Source organism: Entelurus aequoreus, linkage group LG23 (assembly GCF_033978785.1).
Source record: "Entelurus aequoreus isolate RoL-2023_Sb linkage group LG23, RoL_Eaeq_v1.1, whole genome shotgun sequence".
Classification (NCBI taxonomy): Eukaryota; Metazoa; Chordata; class Actinopteri; order Syngnathiformes; family Syngnathidae; genus Entelurus; species Entelurus aequoreus.
This window is the reverse complement of record NC_084753.1, coordinates 31,129,292-31,149,144: the sequence shown is the minus strand read 5'-3', so window position 1 is coordinate 31,149,144 and position 19,853 is coordinate 31,129,292. Positions and strand designations below refer to the sequence as shown.

The following is a 19,853-nucleotide window of genomic DNA, read 5'->3' as shown; positions in this document are numbered from 1 at the left end:
AAATGTGTTCGCAATTTATCATCGCCTATATGTGTAGCATCTGTCATTTTCCTTGCGACTCATTTGGTCAAAGTCCCTAGGAAGAGTGTTTAAAAATATAACCCCCTTTTTTTTGTAAAAAAATAGCCAAAAACCATCGGAGCAAACTTCGGCGCCATGCCACGCCCACATCTTGTGACGTAGGAAAAATGTGTTTGCAGTTTATCATCGCCTACATGTATTTGATCTGTCATCTTAACCGTGACTCATTCGGTCAAAGTCCCTAGGAGGAGTTCGTTAAAGTACCACCCCTTTTTTTTTGACGAAAACAAAGATGGCAGACTTCCTGTTTGGGTTCCTGAGACTTTCATGTGCGTCCCGTCATGATAGACGTCCTCTGCGATTTTTGTGTTCATGCTCTAAACAAAAGTATCCATCCAATATTTTGATTTGAGAGTCTGTATTAGAGCATAAAGATCTGGTATCCGCACGACCAGAGGTGGGTAGTAACGCGCTACATTTACTCCGTTACATCTACTTGAGTAACTTTTGGGATAAATTGTACTTCTAAGAGTAGTTTTAACGCAACATACTTTTACTTTTACTTGAGTATATTCATAGAGAAGAAACGCTACTTTTACTCCGCTCCATTTATCTACATTCAGCTCGCTACTCGCTACTGATTTTTATCGATCTGTTAATGCACGCTTTGTTTGTTTTGGTTTGTCAGACAGACCTTCAAAGTAGGATCTATCGCATGCCTGTTTCACCAATCAAATGCAGTCACTGGTGACGTTTGACTCCGTTTCACCAATCAAATGCAGTCGCTGGTGACGTTTGACTCCGTTTCACCAATCAAACAGAGCCAGGCGGTCACATGATTAATAAGCTTAAACTTACAGAACTCAACGTCAAATTTGAGGAAGCACATTGCGGTGAGTAACGTTAGTAGATATTTTGGCTGTCACCGTAGGCTGATGTTAGCTTCCCTGCTATGAATCACTGTGTGGTGATTGGTGATTACAGAGGTGAATTGATAATAAGGAAGAGGTTTTCCTGAGGGAACTCTCCTGAAGGAATCAATAAAGTATTATCTAATCTAATCTAATCTAAAGGGTTGTGTGTAGAAGAACATGGAGAACAAAAGGGAGTGTCCGCACCTAATACATCGTGTGGGGACATTTATTAACGTACTGCAGCCTCATAGACTCACACACGCACACATGCACAGTTGCACACACACACACACACGCATGCATGCATAGAAACACCAATCAGTGTGTTCCCAGGTGCAGCCCAAACCTATCAGTTTATGGTTTGCGTAAAGGCTAACTTATTTTCCTTTGTAATCTCTGCCTACTGAGCCTATGGTGCTGTTAAGTTATTGTGGCTCAATTTGCCTTAATTTAATGTTAATGTATTATTGTTTAATATATATTGTATGCTCTTGAACGCATCATAATTATCCCCTCAAATCCCCCCAAATGGATTAACTCGCTGGAATAAAAAAGGCAATATAACATACATCCATAAACGCGGATGCATATGAAAAAGTGCAATATATTTATCTGTACAGAAACCTATTTATTTATTTATATCTGCACCTTATTGCTCTATTATCCTGCACTACCATGAGCTAATGCAATGAAATTTCGTTCTTATCTGTACTGTAAAGTTCAAATTTGAATGACAATGTAAAGGAAGTCTAAGTCTAAGATTTAGTTGCTTAAAAGATATTCCTCGCTCTGAATTTGCTCATTGCTATTTTTATGTTTTGGTGCATTATTTGTTGCCGTCATCATTAAACGAACAGGTTACTCATCAGTTACTCAGTACTTGAGTAGTTTTTTCACAACATACTTTTTACTTTTACTCAAGTAAATATTTGGGTGACTACTCCTTACTTTTACTTGAGTAATAAATCTCTAAAGTAACAGTACTCTTACTTGAGTACAATTTCTGGCTACTCTACCCACCTCTGCGCACGACCATACACCCAACTAGCTAATAGTACCTGATAAAGATCTAGCAAACAAAACGAGCACATGGCTAACTAAAGAACATCAGATGCACCACACTGCTAGCAAGTAGTGTTTTAGAAAAGCAGTAGTTGAATTGATCATCATTTATTGATTGCTGATCGCTAATAAGTGGTTGCCATGGCGTCCGCAGGCAGCACATGGAGGACTACCAGCATCAGTGTGCCGATCTTGTGGAGGCCATGAAGGAGGAGGTGCGGTGTCTCCACTCCAAGCTCCTGCAAGGCCTGGCGGAGCAGTTTAAGGTGGAGGTCAAGGTGCAGCTCTTCTTCTCCCATTCTTGACTTCCACTTTTCACCCCTTTTTTTTGTAGTAATATCAGTTAGAGGTTTTTTGTGGGGTTTTTTTTAAAAGGGGGGGGGGGAGCAGAAGCTCGATGTTGAAAAAGTTTCACAATTTGAAATATTACAAGTCAGTTCTCCTTTTCCGCCACCACAAAGATATTCTTACACTTTTTTGAAACATTCCAAAATACTAAATATTTCTCACATGATCACGCTTATAACAAACTGGACACTTTAGTAGGTACACCACTGTAGGGCTGGGCGATATGGCACGATACACGATATATATCGCAATATTTTGCCTTAGCCTTGAATGAACACTTGAAGCATATAATCACAGCAGTATGATGATTCTATGTGTCTACATTAAAACATTCTTGTTCATACTGCATTAATATATGCTTATTTTAAACTTTCATGCAGAGAGGGAAATCACAACTAAGTCAATTGACCAAAAGTGTATTTACTAAACAGTTATTAAGCAGTGGCACAAACATTCATGTCATTTCAAAACAAAGTGCAAGATTGTCAGGCATTTTAAAACAAGCTATTAGTGCACTTTTGTGCATGATGTCACTAAGATGACATATCAAAACAACACTAAATTAAAGTGCACTTTTTGTACAGAACGCCACTACAATAGTTTAAAACAAATAAAGCGCGCTTTTGTGCATGATGTCACACAAAATATTTCAATAAGTGTCAAATAAAAATGAGCTGCATAATAGGAAATCAAATAGCAGTGCTGCTACTTTTTGTAGCAACGCTTTTGCCGCATAATTGTTCAACATCTTCCCGCTTGAAGCCAAACCACCGCCAGACGATGGACCCCGTGCTGTTTTTCTTGGGAATTAATTCTTCCTTCATTCGTTACCAGATTGACACCTTCTTTCTCTCGTATTACCACTCGCAACGCACCCTTAGCATCACAACTAATGTAACCATGTAGCTACCTCTCTGCTCGGGGAGGGCGTGTGACGTTGCATGCGTGACTTATGTAAGAAGGTGCGCTTGTTTATGTCTCTGTGAGAAGGAGAGACAAGAGAGTGGGAAACGCATGCAGTGTAATGCCCGCAGCTAAAAGCAACTGTGTGAGAACGTATACTCGAATATCACGATATAGTCATTTTCTATATCGCACAGAGACAAACCCGCGATATATCGAGTATATTCGATATATCGCCCAGCCCTACACCACTGTGATAAAATACAGGAGAAGTCTGAAGTATTTGTTTAACGTTAACGACTGTGCCACTGTATCTAATATTCTGACCCATTCCTTCTGTTCCAGCCTTATTTAGGGAGGATGATGACCAGGAAGTGGCTCACTAACGACGAGGACTTCAATCAACTTTACGACCGCACCGAGCTGCTGTCTCAGCAATGCGACGCCATGATGCCGCCGCATAGCCAGGTGGGGAAAAGGATCGTAAATTGGTCATAGGAGAGAAATACTTCCTTTATTGATAGGGCCCGAGCAGCTTTTTGAAATCGCCTACTTTATTATTATTTTCCCACTCCAATCACATTTTTGAGGAAAAATTCACCATTTCTTATACGGAATTTTGTTTTGATATTCTAGGGCAGTGGTTCTTAACCTTGTTGGAGATACAGAACCCCACAAGTTTCATATGCGCATTCACCGGACCCTTCTTTAGTGAAAAATAAAATGATGGGTTTTTTTTTTCAAATTCAAGACAAAGTTACAGTATGTTTTTGGTAACACTTTAGTATGGGGAACATATTCTAAGTAACAAAGACTTAATTTAGAGTTTTTTGGACACTAGGGGAACATATTCTAAGTAACAAAGACTTCATTTAGAGTTATTTGGTTAGGGTTAGAGGGTTAGGGCCAGGGTTAGAGGGTTAGGGTTATAATAAGGCCATGCCGAATAAGGCATTAATAAGTACTTAATAATGACTAGTTAAGAGCCAATATGTTACTAATTTGCGTGTTAATAAGCAACTAATTAATGGTGAATATGTTCCCCATACTAAAGTGTTACCATGTTTTATTACTGGTGCACAAAATGAACCGTGCATGAACATCACCTTGTTCAAACAACAAAATCAACACAGTGCATAAACTCACAACAAATTACACACCTGCAAATCAGTGTGAATTCTGCTGTTGCCGTACCCGCAATACACCGATAGGGAAAAGTTTTTATTTACACGATGAGTCGGGTGTGTCTTGACCTCCGCCGAACCCCTAGTGTTCGATCGAACCCAGGTTAAGAACCACTGTTCTAGGGGTCCCAAACCCAAATGTTATTAATTGGCTCTCTATCTCCCCCTTTTAAAATGTGAAAAATTGTACCCCTTTCCCCAGAGTCACGTATCGTCACAAAAATCGACGGCGGCGTCTATCATGACAGGACGCACGTAAAAGTCTTAAAATCCCATATTTGAAAGCGAACAGGAAGTCGGCCACCTTGGTTTCCGTCGACCACTTTTAGGTGAAAAACAGGGGTCGTACTTTAACAAACTCCTCATATGGACTTTGGCCAAATGAGTTGCAGTTAAGCTGAAAGATATTAAACAGGGAGGGATTTTGCCTACGCCATTGGATGTGGGCGTGGCATGGCGCCAAACTTTGCTTTGATGGCCTGCCACAAAACTTTCAAAAATAATAACTTGGCTCCACAAACTCAGGTCTTGATCAGAATTGGAACAAATATTGCTAATGACACCTTGAAGTGCCGTTTGGTTTCCGTCCACCACTTTTAGGCCAAAAAAAGGGGTTGTACTTTAACAAACTCTTCCTAACAGATGTTTATTGGGATAAGGTAAACATCTGTTCAGTATTTTAACATAAAAGTGTTTGATTGTGAGGCATTAAAAGCCACAAAATGCAACGGCTCCATCAGACCCACAAACGCTGGCTGAGTAACAACAATATGAACATTACACAAGGGTTAATCAAATAAGTTGTGGTTAAGTTAAAGTTAAAGTACCAATGATTGTCACGCACACACACTAGGTGTGGCGAAATTATTCTCTGCATTTGACCCATCACCCTTGATCACCCCCTGGGAGGTGAGGGGAGCAGTGAGCAGCAGCGGTGGCCGCGCCCGGGAATCATTTTTGGTGATTTAACCCCCAATTCCAACCCTTAATGCTGAGTGCCAAGCAGGGACTTAAGATAACAGATACTAGACAGACAGGTGATGATAAATTGCAAAGGGATTTTGCCTACGCCATAGGATGTGGGCGTGGCATGGTGCTAAACTTTGCTTTGATGGCCTGCCACAAAACTTTCAAAAATAATAACTTGGCTCCACAAACTCAGATCTTGATCAGAATTGGTACAAATATTGATAATGACACCTTGAAGTGCCGTTTGGTTTCCGTCCACCACTTTTAGGCCAAAAAAAGGGGTTGTACTTTAACAAACTCTTCCTAACAGATGTTTATTGGGATAAGGTAAACATCTGTTCAGTATTTTAACATAAAAGTGTTTGATTGTGAGGCATTAAAAGCCACAAAATGCAACGGCTCCATCAGACCCACAAACGCTGGCTGAGTAACAACAATATGAACATTACACAAGTTGTGGTTAAGTTAAAGTTAAAGTACCAATGATTGTCACGCACACACACTAGGTGTGGCGAAATTATTCTTTGCATTTGACCCATCACCCTTGATCACCCCCTGGGAGGTGAGGGGAGCAGTGAGCAGCAGCGGTGGCTGTGCCCGGGAATCATTTTTGGTGATTTAACCCCCAATTCCAACCCTTAATGCTGAGTGCCAAGCAGGGACTTAAGATAACAGATACTAGACAGACAGGCGATGATAAATTGCAAAGGGATTTTGTCTACGCCATAGGATGTGGGCGTGGCATGGCGCCAAACTTTGCTTTGACGGCCTGCCACAAAACATCCAACATTCATAACTTGGCTACACAAACTCAGATCTTGATCAGAATTTGTACAAATGGTGATATTGACGCCTTAAAGTGCCTTTTGGGTCAGTACTTATTGGTACCCATTCGTAGTGGGTGTAGCCTGGCGGCGAAAACTGCTCCTCGCCATCAACCATCAAACTGTCATTACTTCACTTTAGATGATCGGATCTTCTTCCAAACTGATATGAGGCTTTTAGGTTGGGGTGTGATCATGACTAGATGTTCATATTGACACCTTGTCGAGGAAAATAATAACAGTTGTAACTTCCTTCCACGTCCTCCAATCTTCCTGACATGATGGTTGATCGGGGCATTGGGAAGGATTAGACAGCATCGTCATGCTTTCCCATGGACTCATGGTAACCCCGAGTTGTACGGTGACACAAGGGCCCTCTCAACGCTGCTCGCGGCTTTAATTGTTGGTCATGTGTCCGCCATCTTTACATTGGCAGTCTCCTCAATTAGTGACCACGCCTCGTTAGAGGACCGTCGCGCAGGTGGCGTAATGATCGAGATTCTCTCTCTCTCTGGTCGACAGGATCTTGCTAGCGAGCTGCACCACTACGTGATGAAGGAGTACGTGGGCCAGCTGATGAAGAACAAGTACTCGTGCAAGAACCGCAAACACGAGAAGGCGGCCGGCAAGATGAGAGCGCAGTGCTCCAAGCTCAGAGAGCTCTTCCAAGACATGGTAGAAGAACACAGCCACTCTTACGTCATCACTCTTTTACAGCTGATCTCGTCAAGGAGCAATAGAAGTAATACATTTATTTATTTTTATTTGGTATAGCGCTTTTCAGAGCACTCAAAGACGCTTTACAGGATAAAAAATTAAAATATAAAACAGTTTAAAGTAATAACATAAAATACAGGAAATATAAAATCAGTACATTGTAAAATACATAATACAGGACAATTACAAGACAAAGAACACTAATCACTGGTTAAAAGCAGATCTGAATAGGTGTGTTTTGAGAAGGCTTTTGAAGGTGGGAAGGTCTGGGCAGTCACGGATGGGTTTGGGAAGAGTGTTCCAGAGGGTGGGAGCAGCGATGGAGAAGGCTCTATCACCCCAGGTCCGGAGCTTGGTTCTGAGTGGTGGGGAGAGGAGGTTGGCATCAGAGGAGCGGAGGCTGCGTGAAGGGGTACGGCGGTGAAGCAGGTTGGTGAGGTAGCAGGGGACCTGGTTGTGGAGGGCTTTGTGGGTGAGGAGGAGGATTTTAAAGTGGATCCGGTGAGGAACGGGGAGCCAGTGGAGTTTCTGGAGGACTGGGGAGATGTGTGGGTGAGCAGGCGGGCGGCAGAGTTTTGAATGTATTGGAGTTTGAGAATTTTGCAAGATGAGCCGTAGAGGATGCTGTTACAGTAGTCAAGTCTGGAGGTGATGAAGCATGGATCAGGGTTTCAGCGGCAGAGAAGGAGAGGGATGGACGGAGACGGGCAATATTTTTGAGGTGGAAGAAAGCAGTTCTTGTGATGTGGTTGACATGGTGTTGAAAAGAGAGGTTATTGTCCAGAATGACTCCGAGGTTGCGGATGTGAGTGGATGGGGACAGAGTGGAGTTGTCGACAGAGAGGTGGAAGTTGTGAGCAGTTTTGGTGAGGGATTTGTTAAGTAACTTTAGAGTAGTCCGTGTACAGCCAACAGTTTGGATTTACGATCCACTAAAATGGAGAAACACATTGTTGCCGCACAAGCTGGCAACACAAGTGAGTATTATGAGATAATTGTCTTGCCTACAGTTGCGTATGGTGGCACATGAGTGCTGCTGGTACCTTGGGAGGTGTGGTTCATAAATGAAGCAGAGGATCATCGCATCTTTTTTTATTTCTTAAATTTAATGGCGCATGCAGCATATACATCTTCTTCCCCTTATCCGAGGTCGGGAAGCCCAGACTTCCCTCCCCATAGCCACTTCGTCCAGCTCCTCCCGGGGGATCCTGAGGCGTTCCCAGGCCAGTTGGGAGACACTGTCTCCCCAACGTGTCCTCGGTTTTCCCTGTGTCCTCCTACCGGCCTGACGTTCCCTAAAAACCTCTCCAGAGAGGTGACCAGACCAATCCAAATGCCCGAACCACCTCATCTGGCTCCTCTCGATGTGGAGGTGCAGCGTCTTTACTTTGAGCTCCTCCCGAATTAAAGATCTTCTCACCCTATCTCTAAGGGAGAGCCCCGCCACCCAAAGCAGGAAACTAATTTCGGACACTTGTTCCCAAAGCTCATGACCATAGGTGATGATAGGAATGTAGATCGACCGGTAAATTGAGAGCTTTGCCTTCCGGCTCAGCTCCTTCTTCAAGACGACTGACCTTTACAGGCGCAGCACCGATTTGCTTGTCAGTCTCACGATCCACTCTTCCCTCACTCGTGAACAAGACTCCGAGGTACTTGGAACTCGCTACCACACCATGATCATGCAATGATCTTGACACACTTGAGTTGCCTGCTTTTTACACAGAAATCCCACGGCCAATAAACCTGTGCTGCGATACAAGCTGTACACAAACTACTCCAAAGTATATTCCAGTCTGACTATTATTTTATATCATTCATCAATAATGATATCACGTGTGTTATCCTTAAAAGGATGTTTACTTTTATTCTGCTCAGAGGTCGTCAAAGGACTGGCTCTACCCTGTGGGAGACCATCTGAGTGATATCATCGGTGAGAAGAACAAGGCGGACATCAAGAACCGCCTGCAGCCTCTGCTGGAACAATACCCTGACTTCAGGTACCAAAGCAACTAAACATATACATTAATACCAATAAAATAAGATAATTAGAAAATTAAATACATTGTATATACCCTATTTTTCTGAGTATAAGTCGCACCGGAGTATTTGTCTCACCTGCCGAAAATGCATAATAAAGAAGGAAAAAAACATACGTATATAAGTCTCACTGGAGTATAAGTCACATTTTTGGGGGAAATTTATTTGATAAAACCCAACACCAACAATAGACATTTGAAAGGCAATTTAAAATAAATAAAGAATAGTGAACAACAGGCTGAATAAGTGTACGTTATATGAGGCATAAATAACCAACTGAGAACGTGCCTGGTATGTTAACGTAACATATTATGGTAAGAGTCATTCAAATAACTATAACATATAGAACATGCTATACGTTTACCAAACAATCTGTCACTCCTAATCGCTAAATCCCATGAAATCTTATACATCTAGTCTTTTACGTGAATGAGCTAAATAATAATATTTGATATTTTACGGTAATGTGTTAATAATTTCACACATAAGTCGCTCCTGAGTATAAATCGCACTATGAAAAAAAACTGTGACTTATAGTCCGAAAAATACGGTACCCTATTTTTCGGACTATATTGCACCAGAATATAAGCCGCATCCACTAAGTTATAGGAGAAAATAGATTCCTTCCATATATTAGTTGCACCAGACTATAAGCTGTAGATATATACGTTGTGAAATGAATTGTTTAAACAGAAATATTTTATAAATGTTTTACATTCCAAACGGTGTGTGTAAAACGGCAGTAAAACGGCTGATCAAACAAAACAGAATGACCATGAATTGATTTACGTGGTTGAAATATAAGTTGAAAAACTTATTCGGGTGTTACAATTTAGTGGTCAATTGTACAGAATATGTACTGTGCAATCTACTAATAAAAGTTTCAATCAATCAAAAAACAGAAGTCAATGTCATGGACCCACTAGCTACGCAAGCTAGCTCTCCAATCCGCTAAACCGACTCAATAACCCCACGGTGACCTTTTACAAAACTAACGATACAAAAAGAATGCCATTGTAAGTTAATAATACTAACACAGACACTCGTAAACATGTTAGCATAGTAGTTAATGCTATTGACGCTATGGACGACCAGAAGACAGAACGGCACTTCTACTTCCGGTTCAAAGCTTTAAACAGCTTGAAACACTCGTAGGCGTTTACCCAGCTGCACCTGCAGGGAGTGAACTCGTCCAAAAGATGGCACCATGGCACAAATAACAACACACCATTTAAGTGTCTTTGCATGTGTTTAATGAAAACTAATTGCCTTATGGTCGTCAGCGAAGAAAAATCCATAAATTAGCCGCGCCGTTTTATAGGCCACAGTGTTTAAAGTTAGGAAAAAAGTAGCGGCTTACAGTCCGGAATTTATGATATTCATCAATATTGATATTTAAAAGATACGAATGAACAACAATACAGAGCTTTTTTTCTAATTACTTATGTACATGTGATTTTTTTTTTTAGTTTTGCAAATGTATTAAAAAATAAATAAATCATCACATGGACATAATCCCCTGTGTACATGTGATTTGTTTTAGTTTTGCAAATGTATCTGCATGTGTTTTTTATTTATTAAAAATAATCACATCTACATAATTACTTTCATGTATGTGATTTGATTTTATTGTTATTTTTAATACATTTTCGAAACAAAAAAAATCACTTGTACATAAGTAATTATGTACAAGTGATTTGTTCTTAGTTTTTTGTTTTTTAATCAATTAATTTTCACATTGCCATTATGGGATGTTTCTGTGTAGAATTTTGAGGACAAAAATGAATGTATTCCATTTTGGAATAAGGCTCTAACATAACAAAATGTTGAAGCCCTGTGAACACCTTCCGGACGCACTGTAGCTCCAGTAAAACCATTACAAAAGCTCCAATGAGGCGAGATTACCCACACTCTGCTGTAGGCGTCTTAGGGTGAGCAAATTAAACGCTCCTTTTCAACCTGTCATAAACGTCCTCCTTGGCTCATTTTAAACAAACATGGCGTCGATCGTGTGGGACTTATTCACTGTTTCACAGGGAGACATTTCGTGTCCTATCTGCACCAAATGTTCCACAAAAACATCAAGCTTCAACACGTCAAACCTTATCACTCATCTGTAACGCCAGCATGGCTACAACTGTGTTTTGAAAGCCTGCAAAGGTGCACACAAACTACAGTTAAATGTACATTTTAAAAAGGATAGATACCGGTGTCGTTTTTAAATGTTTTATTGTGTGTCGCTAGTTGAGATAAAACAAAAAATTCCAATCACATAAAAACAAGAACAGTTTACGCTCAGGGACCGTTTTTCAAGTTACTATCTGATTTAGGTTGACTTTAAAACTGTAGAATTACATTAAAACGCAATAAAAGTTGTAAGAGTCGATCCAAAACTGGTTAAAAAAAAAAAAAAAAAAGGTTTTTTTTCCATATTTAGAATTTGATTAATTCCCAGGATGACTTTTGACTTCCACAACTGTGTGGAGGCTCTCTCTAATGCACCAAGAATGTTGGAAAGAAAGTCCAGTACTGTAGGTCAGAGAGCTGCTGCTTCTACAGGAGGCAGAAATACAATATCCATATTGTTCAAATGATGTAAAACACTACCTTGTGGTCTAGATCAGGGGTGAACCTTAACCTTTTTGACTTTTCCACTACACAGGGGCATGGGAACACTCAAATATTAACATTGAATTAGTAATCTTACTCTTGGTTTTAATTGTTTATTAATGATGTCTTACCTACTTACAGTCTAACAGGATAAACCTTGTCAAATGATCAGAATGATCACAAAGATTATTATCCAGGTTTAGGTCAGGCTGATTACACAATTCATTACTAATCAAATATATTGCAAAAGAAAGGGCTCATTACAACTGATGTAAATAAATTAACATACAATTTATGTTTTACTAAAATAAAATAAAAATCTAATGATAATAATTTAGTAATCATTTTTTTCTTAAACTCAAAACTGAAGTGAAAATGAAAATACAACTTCACCCGTTTAGTCGTAATCTTCGACTTATTCAGTTTGTTTGGCATTGTCATTACTGCCGCAAGTGGTGGAAAAGTGTATTACAACAGAGTATTGCTGAGCAGAAACTCTTGTAAAATATTTTTTTCTCAGAAAAATCTTTATGAAAACATTTTCCCACGATACTGCAATTTTAACTTTTATTCTGTTGGCCCTGCGATAAGGTGGCAACTTGTCCAGGGTGTACCCCGCCTTCCGCCTGATTGTAGCTGAGATAGGCTCCAGCACCCCCCGCGACCCCGAAAGGGATAAGCGGTAGAAAATGGATGGATGGATCACAATAAACAGTTTTTCACAATATATTTGTCTTTTATCATGTAAAATGGCATACCTTTTTCATAAATGTATAATAATTAAAATATCTTAAAATATTTCTACACAATCCTTGTAAAATAACCTTTTTCTTACAATACTGCACTTTTCTTTTTAAAAAAAAGAGGGGGGGAGACTGTCATATGTCTTTAAACTTGTAAAATTACATAATTTTGTCTTGTAAAATATTTCTCACAATTTTCTGAATTTTTTTTAATGAAAACTTCTCACAATAGTGCAACTGTTTTTTTAATGACTTTTTCACAATATATTTAACTTTAATCCTGTAAAATAGCATATTTTTTTCTTGTAAAATACTGTGACAATTCTTGTAGAATGACACCTTTTTTCTCTCACAATATTACTAATGTGTTCAAAATATATAATATTTGACTTTAATCTTGTAAAATTACATAATTTTGTCTTGTAAAATAAAATAAAAAATCAGAATATTCCTAAAAAAATATTTTATGACAACTTTTTCTCACAATATTGCGTTTTTCGTAAAAAAAAAACTTTCATAATATATTTGACTTTAAAATTGTAAAATTACATAATTTTGTCTTGTAAAATAAAATAAAAAATCTGAATATTCCTGAAAAAAATTGACAACTTTTTCTCACAATGTTGCGTTTTTCGAAAAAAACTTAACTTGTAAGATTACATAATTTAGTCTTGTAAAATATTTTTCTCTGAATATTCTGAAAAATCTTTATGAAAACATTCTCACAATACTGCAACTGTTTTTTCTTTTAAAACGACTTTTTCACATTTTATTTGACTTTAATCCTGTAAAATAGCATATTTTTCCCTGTAAAATTGGAATTTTTTCCTTAAAATGTTCCAACATAATTCTTGTAGAATGAGTTTTTATATTACTAATTTATTGTAAATATATATATACCGTATTTTTCGGACTATAAATCGCTCTGGCGTATAAGTCGCACCGGCCGAAAATGCATAATAAAGAAGGAAAAAAACATAACTTTTTTGGGGAAATTTGATAAAAGCCAACACCAAGAATAGACATTTGAAAGGCAATTTAAAAAAAATAAAGAATAGGGAACAGGCTGAATAAGTGTACGTTATGAGGCATAAATAACCAACTGAGAACGTGACTGGTATGTTAACGTAACATATTATGGTAAGAGTCATTCAAATAACTATAACATATAGAACATGCTATACGTTTACCAAACAATCTGTCATTCCTAATCGCTAAATCCCATGAAATCTTATACGTCTAGTCTCTTACGTGAATGAGCTAAATAATATTTGATATTTTACGGTAATGTGTTAATAATTTCACACATAAGTCGCTCCTGAGTATAAGTCGCACCCCCAGCCAAACTATGAAAAAAACTGCGACTTATAGTCCGAAAAATACGGTATATATAATATTTGACTTTAATCTTGTAAAATGTCATAATTTTGTCTTGTAAAATAAAAATTTTAATTCTCAAAATGTTCTTGAAAAAGTTATTTTACGACTACTTTTTCTCACAATACAACATTTAGAAGTCAGAAAAGATGAGGTCACCTTTAAGAAAATGTGTATAATCTGTGACGTCAATACTAGACAAGACCAGACAAAAAATTTAAATGTCAGAATAAAAGCGCCACCCACTTGCCTCGTGTGACCCCACCTGACCGTTCCAAATGCCAACAGTAGTGAAGGAGGAAGTGGAAAAAAGCACAAAGACAACAGCAACATAAAGGAGTTGAGGAAGTGAAAGTCATGCCTTTTGTTTACTGTCCCTAACAAAGTGGCTAGTACCTTTTTTTAGAGGCTAAAATCATCCTTTTGCTAACAATATGTTTATTACTGCGTCATGGTGACAGCATTTTTTTCATGTTTTGGTCCTGTGCTTCTGAATGCTCGCTGATGTAAGTCCTTCACGCTGATTAACTCCCAATTAACTTGTGACTTGTGAGTTAATGACCGCCAATGAACTAAAGAAACCACACAAACTGTTGGTTTAGTACAGGGGGTTGGCAACCCAAAATGTTGAAAGAGCCATATTGGACCAAAAAGACAAAAAAAAAATCTGTCTGGAGCCGCAAAAATTTAACAGCCTTATAAGTGTTATAATGAAGACAACACATGATGTAAGTGTCTATATTAGTTATATTAGCCTACTATCAAAATGACTTTAAAAGTCTTCTATAAGTGTTATAATGAAGACAACACGTGATGTAAGTTTTTATATTATCTACTATCATAGGCTGACGCAAATCTTCGTTGACAGAAATGTTGTATTTTAATTTTTATTGTATACATTTTTGCAACATTTGCAACAACTTCTGGAAATTACTGGCTCAAAATGGCCAAGACGTGTGTGTCCAAGTTTAAGGAAACGGCAGGCTGTCTTCTTCTAATGGATTTATTACAATCTTTGCAAGCTGGGTAATGTTTGCTGTGGTCTGGAACAACATGGCACACAAACAACAATCAGAAATGCAGCCAATATTACCTACAGATATTGTGTCATGAGACATGCACATATAAATTATAAACACAGAGGACATAAGTCAAGGAAATTAAATGAGCTCAAATATACCTACAAATGAGGCATAATGATGCAATATGTACATACAGCTAGCCTAAATAGCATGTTAGCATCGATTAGCTTGCAGTCATGGATTGACCAAATATGCCTGATAAGCACGCCAGCAAATCAATAAAATCAACAAAGCTCACCTTTCTGCATTCAGGCACAGCATAAAACGTTTGGTGGACAAAATGAGACAAAAGGAGTGGCATAATACACGTCTGTCTGTGGCAGCGTCGAAGAAAGTTGTACATGTAAACAAACTACGGTGAGTTCAAGTATCGCTGAAATTAGTAGGACAAAACGGTGCTTGCCAAATACTCATCAGTGAAGCATGTATAACGTAAACAGTGGGATTTCTAACAATTAGGAAGGTTTGTGTCATGTTTGTTCTCCTACAGAAACCATATTAAAACAAATATTTTTTTCTTCATCTTTTTCCATTTTCACACATCTCTGAAAGAGGTCCAGGGAGCCACTAGGGCGGTGCTAAAGAGCCGCATGCGGCTCTAGAGCCACGGGTTGCTGACCCCTGGTTTAGTAGAAAGCGGTTAGAGTCTAAAAAGCCCACTTTTGTCATATCAAAGATGATCTGTTCCAGGGTCAAACTGTGTCCGTCCTCCAGTCTGCATGGAGCGTGCAGTCCATGTTTTAAGTGCCAAAAGAAGTTCAACACTGGCACTTGAAGGCAGGGAGTGGATCAAGGCTCACAATGTACGCCATCATCTTTTTGTTTTCCTTGACTTTTAAGCCCCGGGAACTCAGAAGAGTTCAATCTTTGAGGTTCCCGTGCAGCAGGAGTCAGTGGAACCCAAGTCGATCAAAAGTAGTTGTCCCGTTTTGCTGATATTCCAAGTTCTACTTTTGGGACGCTTGGAGGCCATTTTGTTTGACTTAGTCCGCTTCTGGCCTGGAAGTTGATCAGTCTATGTGGTCCACAGTTCCAGACACCTGACGGCAGTCCTGGCCTTCCGAGGCCTGCCGAGAGCTCGCGAGCATCAGCGGATCCTGCTGAGTCTGGGCCGGCTGAGGAAGACCAGGACCTTCAAAGACTCTGACCACAGTCGCGTGGATTTCTTCGGCGGCATGGAGGTCACGGTCCGCACAGACTGCCTGTCCCGCCTGTCCTTCTTCTGCTTCACCGCCGTGTTTCCCGGCAACTAGCCACGCCCCCTGGCTCTCCTAGAATGAGACCGGTTGCTCGACCGAGAACTGGGTCAACGTCTGCTTTGTGTCGGAAACAAAGTGCTTGGGATTCTTTGGCCAGCAGCGTGATGATGGTTTACACCAGAGGTGTAGTTGAGGGCCACCTCCCAGTTATGGCTGTCCTCACAGGGCGATTTTAATTGATGTGGCACACGACATTTAATGATGTGGTGGTCATCATTGAATGACCTGGTGGACTACATAAAATGTGGTGACAGGCCACGTTAAATGATATGGCAGACTACATGAAATAATGTGATGGTCCTTATTAAATGATATGGCGGGCCAAATAAAATGATGTGACAGGCCACATAAAATGATGTGACAGGCCACATTAAATGTTTACGGCCCACTTTAAATGAACTGGCGGACTACATAAAATGATGTGAAGGGCCACTATAAATTATATGGCGGACTACATAAAATGATGTGACGGGCCACATTAAACGATATGGCGGACTACATAAAATGACATGGCGGGCCACATTAAATGATATGGCGGACTACATAAAATGATGTGACAAGCCACATTAATGACATAAAATTATGTGATGGGCCATTTTAAATGAGATGGCGGGCCACATTAAATGTCATAGTGGACTACATAAAATGATGTGACGGGCCGCAACATTAAATGAGATGGCGGGCTACATAAAATTGTGACGGGTCACATTAAATGACATAAAATGATGTGAAGGGCCATTTTAAATGAGCTGGCGGAGTACATAAAATGATGTGAAGGGCCACAATAAATGACATGGCGGACTACATAAAATGATGTGACGGGCCAAGATAAATGATAGGGCGGACTACATAAAATGATGTGACGGGCCACATTCAATCCAATCCACTTTATTTATATAGCACATTTAAACAAAAATGTTTCCAAAGTACTGCACAACAATATTAAAAACAATATTCAAATATTATCCTTAACTCCACCAATGACTGAATAAAAACAAAAAATAAATATAAAAACAATAAAAATAAATATAATTTAAAAACGATTTTAAAAGGGTAAAACCAATTAAAACAGTAAATAGAAATCAAAATTTAAAAAAACCCCACAGAGGACCACACAACTCATGTAGTGTAAAAAACCAAAGAATAAAAGTTGGTCTTAAGACGAGACTTAAAACACTCCACTGTGGGAGCAGTTTGAACATGGAGGGGCAGAGTGTTCCAGAGCTTAGGGCCGACCACAGAGAGGTTCTGTATCCCCTGGATTTAAGTCTGGTCTTGGGCACCACGAGCTGGAGTTGGCTCTCGGACCTCAGAGCGTGCGCAGGAGTGTAAATTTGGATGAGGTCCGAGATATACTGAGGTGCCAGTCCATGTAAAGCTTTAAAAACAAACAGCAAGGTTTTAAAATCAATTCTAAAATGAACAGGGAAATGTCATAGTGGACTACATAAAATGATGTGACGGGCCACCACATTAAATTACATGGCGGACTACATAAAATGATGTGGCGTACAACATAAAATGATATGGCGAGTCACATAAAATGATGTGGTGGGCCACATTAAATGATATGGTGGACTACATAAAATGATGTGGTGGACTACATAAAATGATATGGCGTACAACATAAAATGATGTGACGGGCATCATTAAATTACATGGCGGGTTTCATTAAATGATGTAACAAACCACACTGGATGATATGGCAGACAACATAAACATGGTATGACACCTAAACGACTTGGACTACATAAAAAAATGTGGCAGGCCACAAAATGAGGTGGCGGCATCAATAAATGATATGGCGGGCCAGATAAAATAATGTGGCGGACCACTATCACACTTTCATTGCTTCCTTTGGACTCGTATTGAGCAATGAAAAACTAGAGAACTACAAAAAGACAATAAAACCCTCTAAAAGCCCACCAAGTAGCAACAGTAGCTTTTAGGGGCGTCCAAAAAAAAAAAAAATCGATCTTCGAATGATTCCTATTTTTAACAATCAATTTTAAAAAATTAATTTTACATTTTGTATTTATTTTTGTTTTATTTTTTTAATCTGTCCACTCAGACAAATCATCATGTTGATGCAGATGATCTATATCTGCTGTATGGATTGACTTTAGGAGAGAGAAGTGTTGGATACTTCTCTTGTTGCTTTATTTGTATTGACTTTATTCAACGTTTGGCTAGAATTGTATTAAAACCAGTTTTATTTTGAGTAAATGTATCAGAGCTGTTATCTATTTTATGGAGGAATGTAGTTCATCATAGAACTGGCACCCAACATTATTAAAAAGTATTGATTTTGAATTGAGAAATGTGAATCAAATAGTTACCCCCAAGAATCGAATTGACTCGTGTGGTCTGTTGTCCGCTAATTAATCAAGTGTAAGTGGAAATTTCCACTCTACTTTAAGTTTGACCGCCATCAAGTTGCCGACATGACGCTTCTGTGGTTATCATCACACTTGCCGGCTCAAATTCCCACCGAGCTGCGGCGTGTGTAGGACAATGATGCTGTTGCCATGGTGACGGACCGTTGTTCCACTTGACCCGGACAAGATGCTCCCCTTTACTGTGGGAAACCGAATGTGAAACACTTTAAAAAAAATTTTGGGACAAGTAAATATTGGCAGCAGTTGAACGAGTGCTTCTTCTGGGAAATCATTTATTTGAAATGTCTTAATCCGGAATTTCCCTCCAAGATGTCTTCTTTCTTTTCTTTCCTGCATTGCATGCGAGGTAACAGGAAGTGGCGGTCTTGTGATGAAACATCGGCCACATTTTTAGGGGTATTTTGAAGGTTCTCTTGCAAGCAGGGGGTTTTTTGTCTTTGTGGCCTCTCTTTGCTCATATTTTTAGTTTCACTTTCCTCGCCTTCTAAGCGTGCCATGAATCATTATTTGGCAGAGCAAACTTGACTTCATTGTGCTCCACTCCTCACTGAAGGAATGTTTCTTTTATTGCCTTGTTGGCAGGGTAGGGTGGAGGGTTGTCAAAATGTGGCTGCATGTGGTGGTAGGACAAAGAATTGCTCAGTTAAATATTACACAACACTGTTACAGTGGCCAAATATTAAATAATACCATTGCCTTGTTTTTGATAAATACTTAGGCCTACTGCGCTACTGTATTTTAATGATGGTGGTACTCTGAGAACCGAGTGTTTTCTGAGGTACTACTTAGTGGTGAAAATAAAAATCCAGAATAATGGGTTCAGATAATTAACCACTCCTTTCCCATAAAGGGAGCGCTGCAGGTGCCCACTGGCCCCTCCCACCGCTGAGATACTTTCACTTTTTGTTATGTCGCTTGTAGGAAAGAGTTGATTTAGTTTAACTACGAATCTTGATCTATATCTATATATAATCTATATCTGTATCATGAATCAATTTAAGTGGACCCCGACTTAAACAAGTTGAAAAACGTATTCGGGTGTTACCATTTAGTGGTCAATTGTACGGAATATGTACTTCACTGTGCAACCTACTAATAAAAGTCTCAATCAATCAATCAAAGGACCACCAAGGTCACATGTTAAGTTCCACTCTTCTACTCCAAAATGACCCAACTCATGATTTCCAATTGATCAACTTTTTATTTTCCAACTTGAAGCATTGTTGGTTTCACTTCAATTGATCTGCAATCAATCATCAGCAGGTTGTAAACCTTTAAACCACAGAAACAGAGATGTTAATCTAATTTGCACAGCTATTTTCAAACAATGTTTTACAAATGCTTTTAAACCTCTGAATAATGTTTTCAACTTTCTATATAATGTTTTAACTTTTAGCAATA

The 19,853-nt window shown here is 39.1% G+C and overlaps 1 protein-coding gene across 8 annotated transcripts in view; it reads left to right on the top strand.

Annotated features, from left to right (window-relative positions):
- The window catches only part of LOC133640538 (exocyst complex component 3-like protein 4), a 39,414-nt gene extending 19,781 nt beyond the window's left edge, over positions 1 to 19,633 (top strand). For 5 of the 8 annotated variants that reach the window (XM_062034012.1, XM_062034007.1, XM_062034006.1 and 2 more), the window contains 5 exons: positions 2,152 to 2,275; positions 3,594 to 3,716; positions 6,748 to 6,900; positions 8,821 to 8,942; positions 15,825 to 19,633. In XM_062034012.1, coding sequence (XP_061889996.1) covers positions 2,152 to 2,275; positions 3,594 to 3,716; positions 6,748 to 6,900; positions 8,821 to 8,942; positions 15,825 to 16,047 — 745 coding nt within the window. In that variant the 3' untranslated portion in view covers positions 16,048 to 19,633. Of the gene's footprint in view, positions 1 to 2,151; positions 2,276 to 3,593; positions 3,717 to 6,747; positions 6,901 to 8,820; positions 8,943 to 15,046; positions 15,221 to 15,484 lie in introns of those variants that run through there. The other 3 variants (XM_062034009.1, XM_062034011.1, XM_062034010.1) reach the window with 3 other exon arrangements.
- Positions 19,634 to 19,853: the final 220 nt, after the last annotated feature.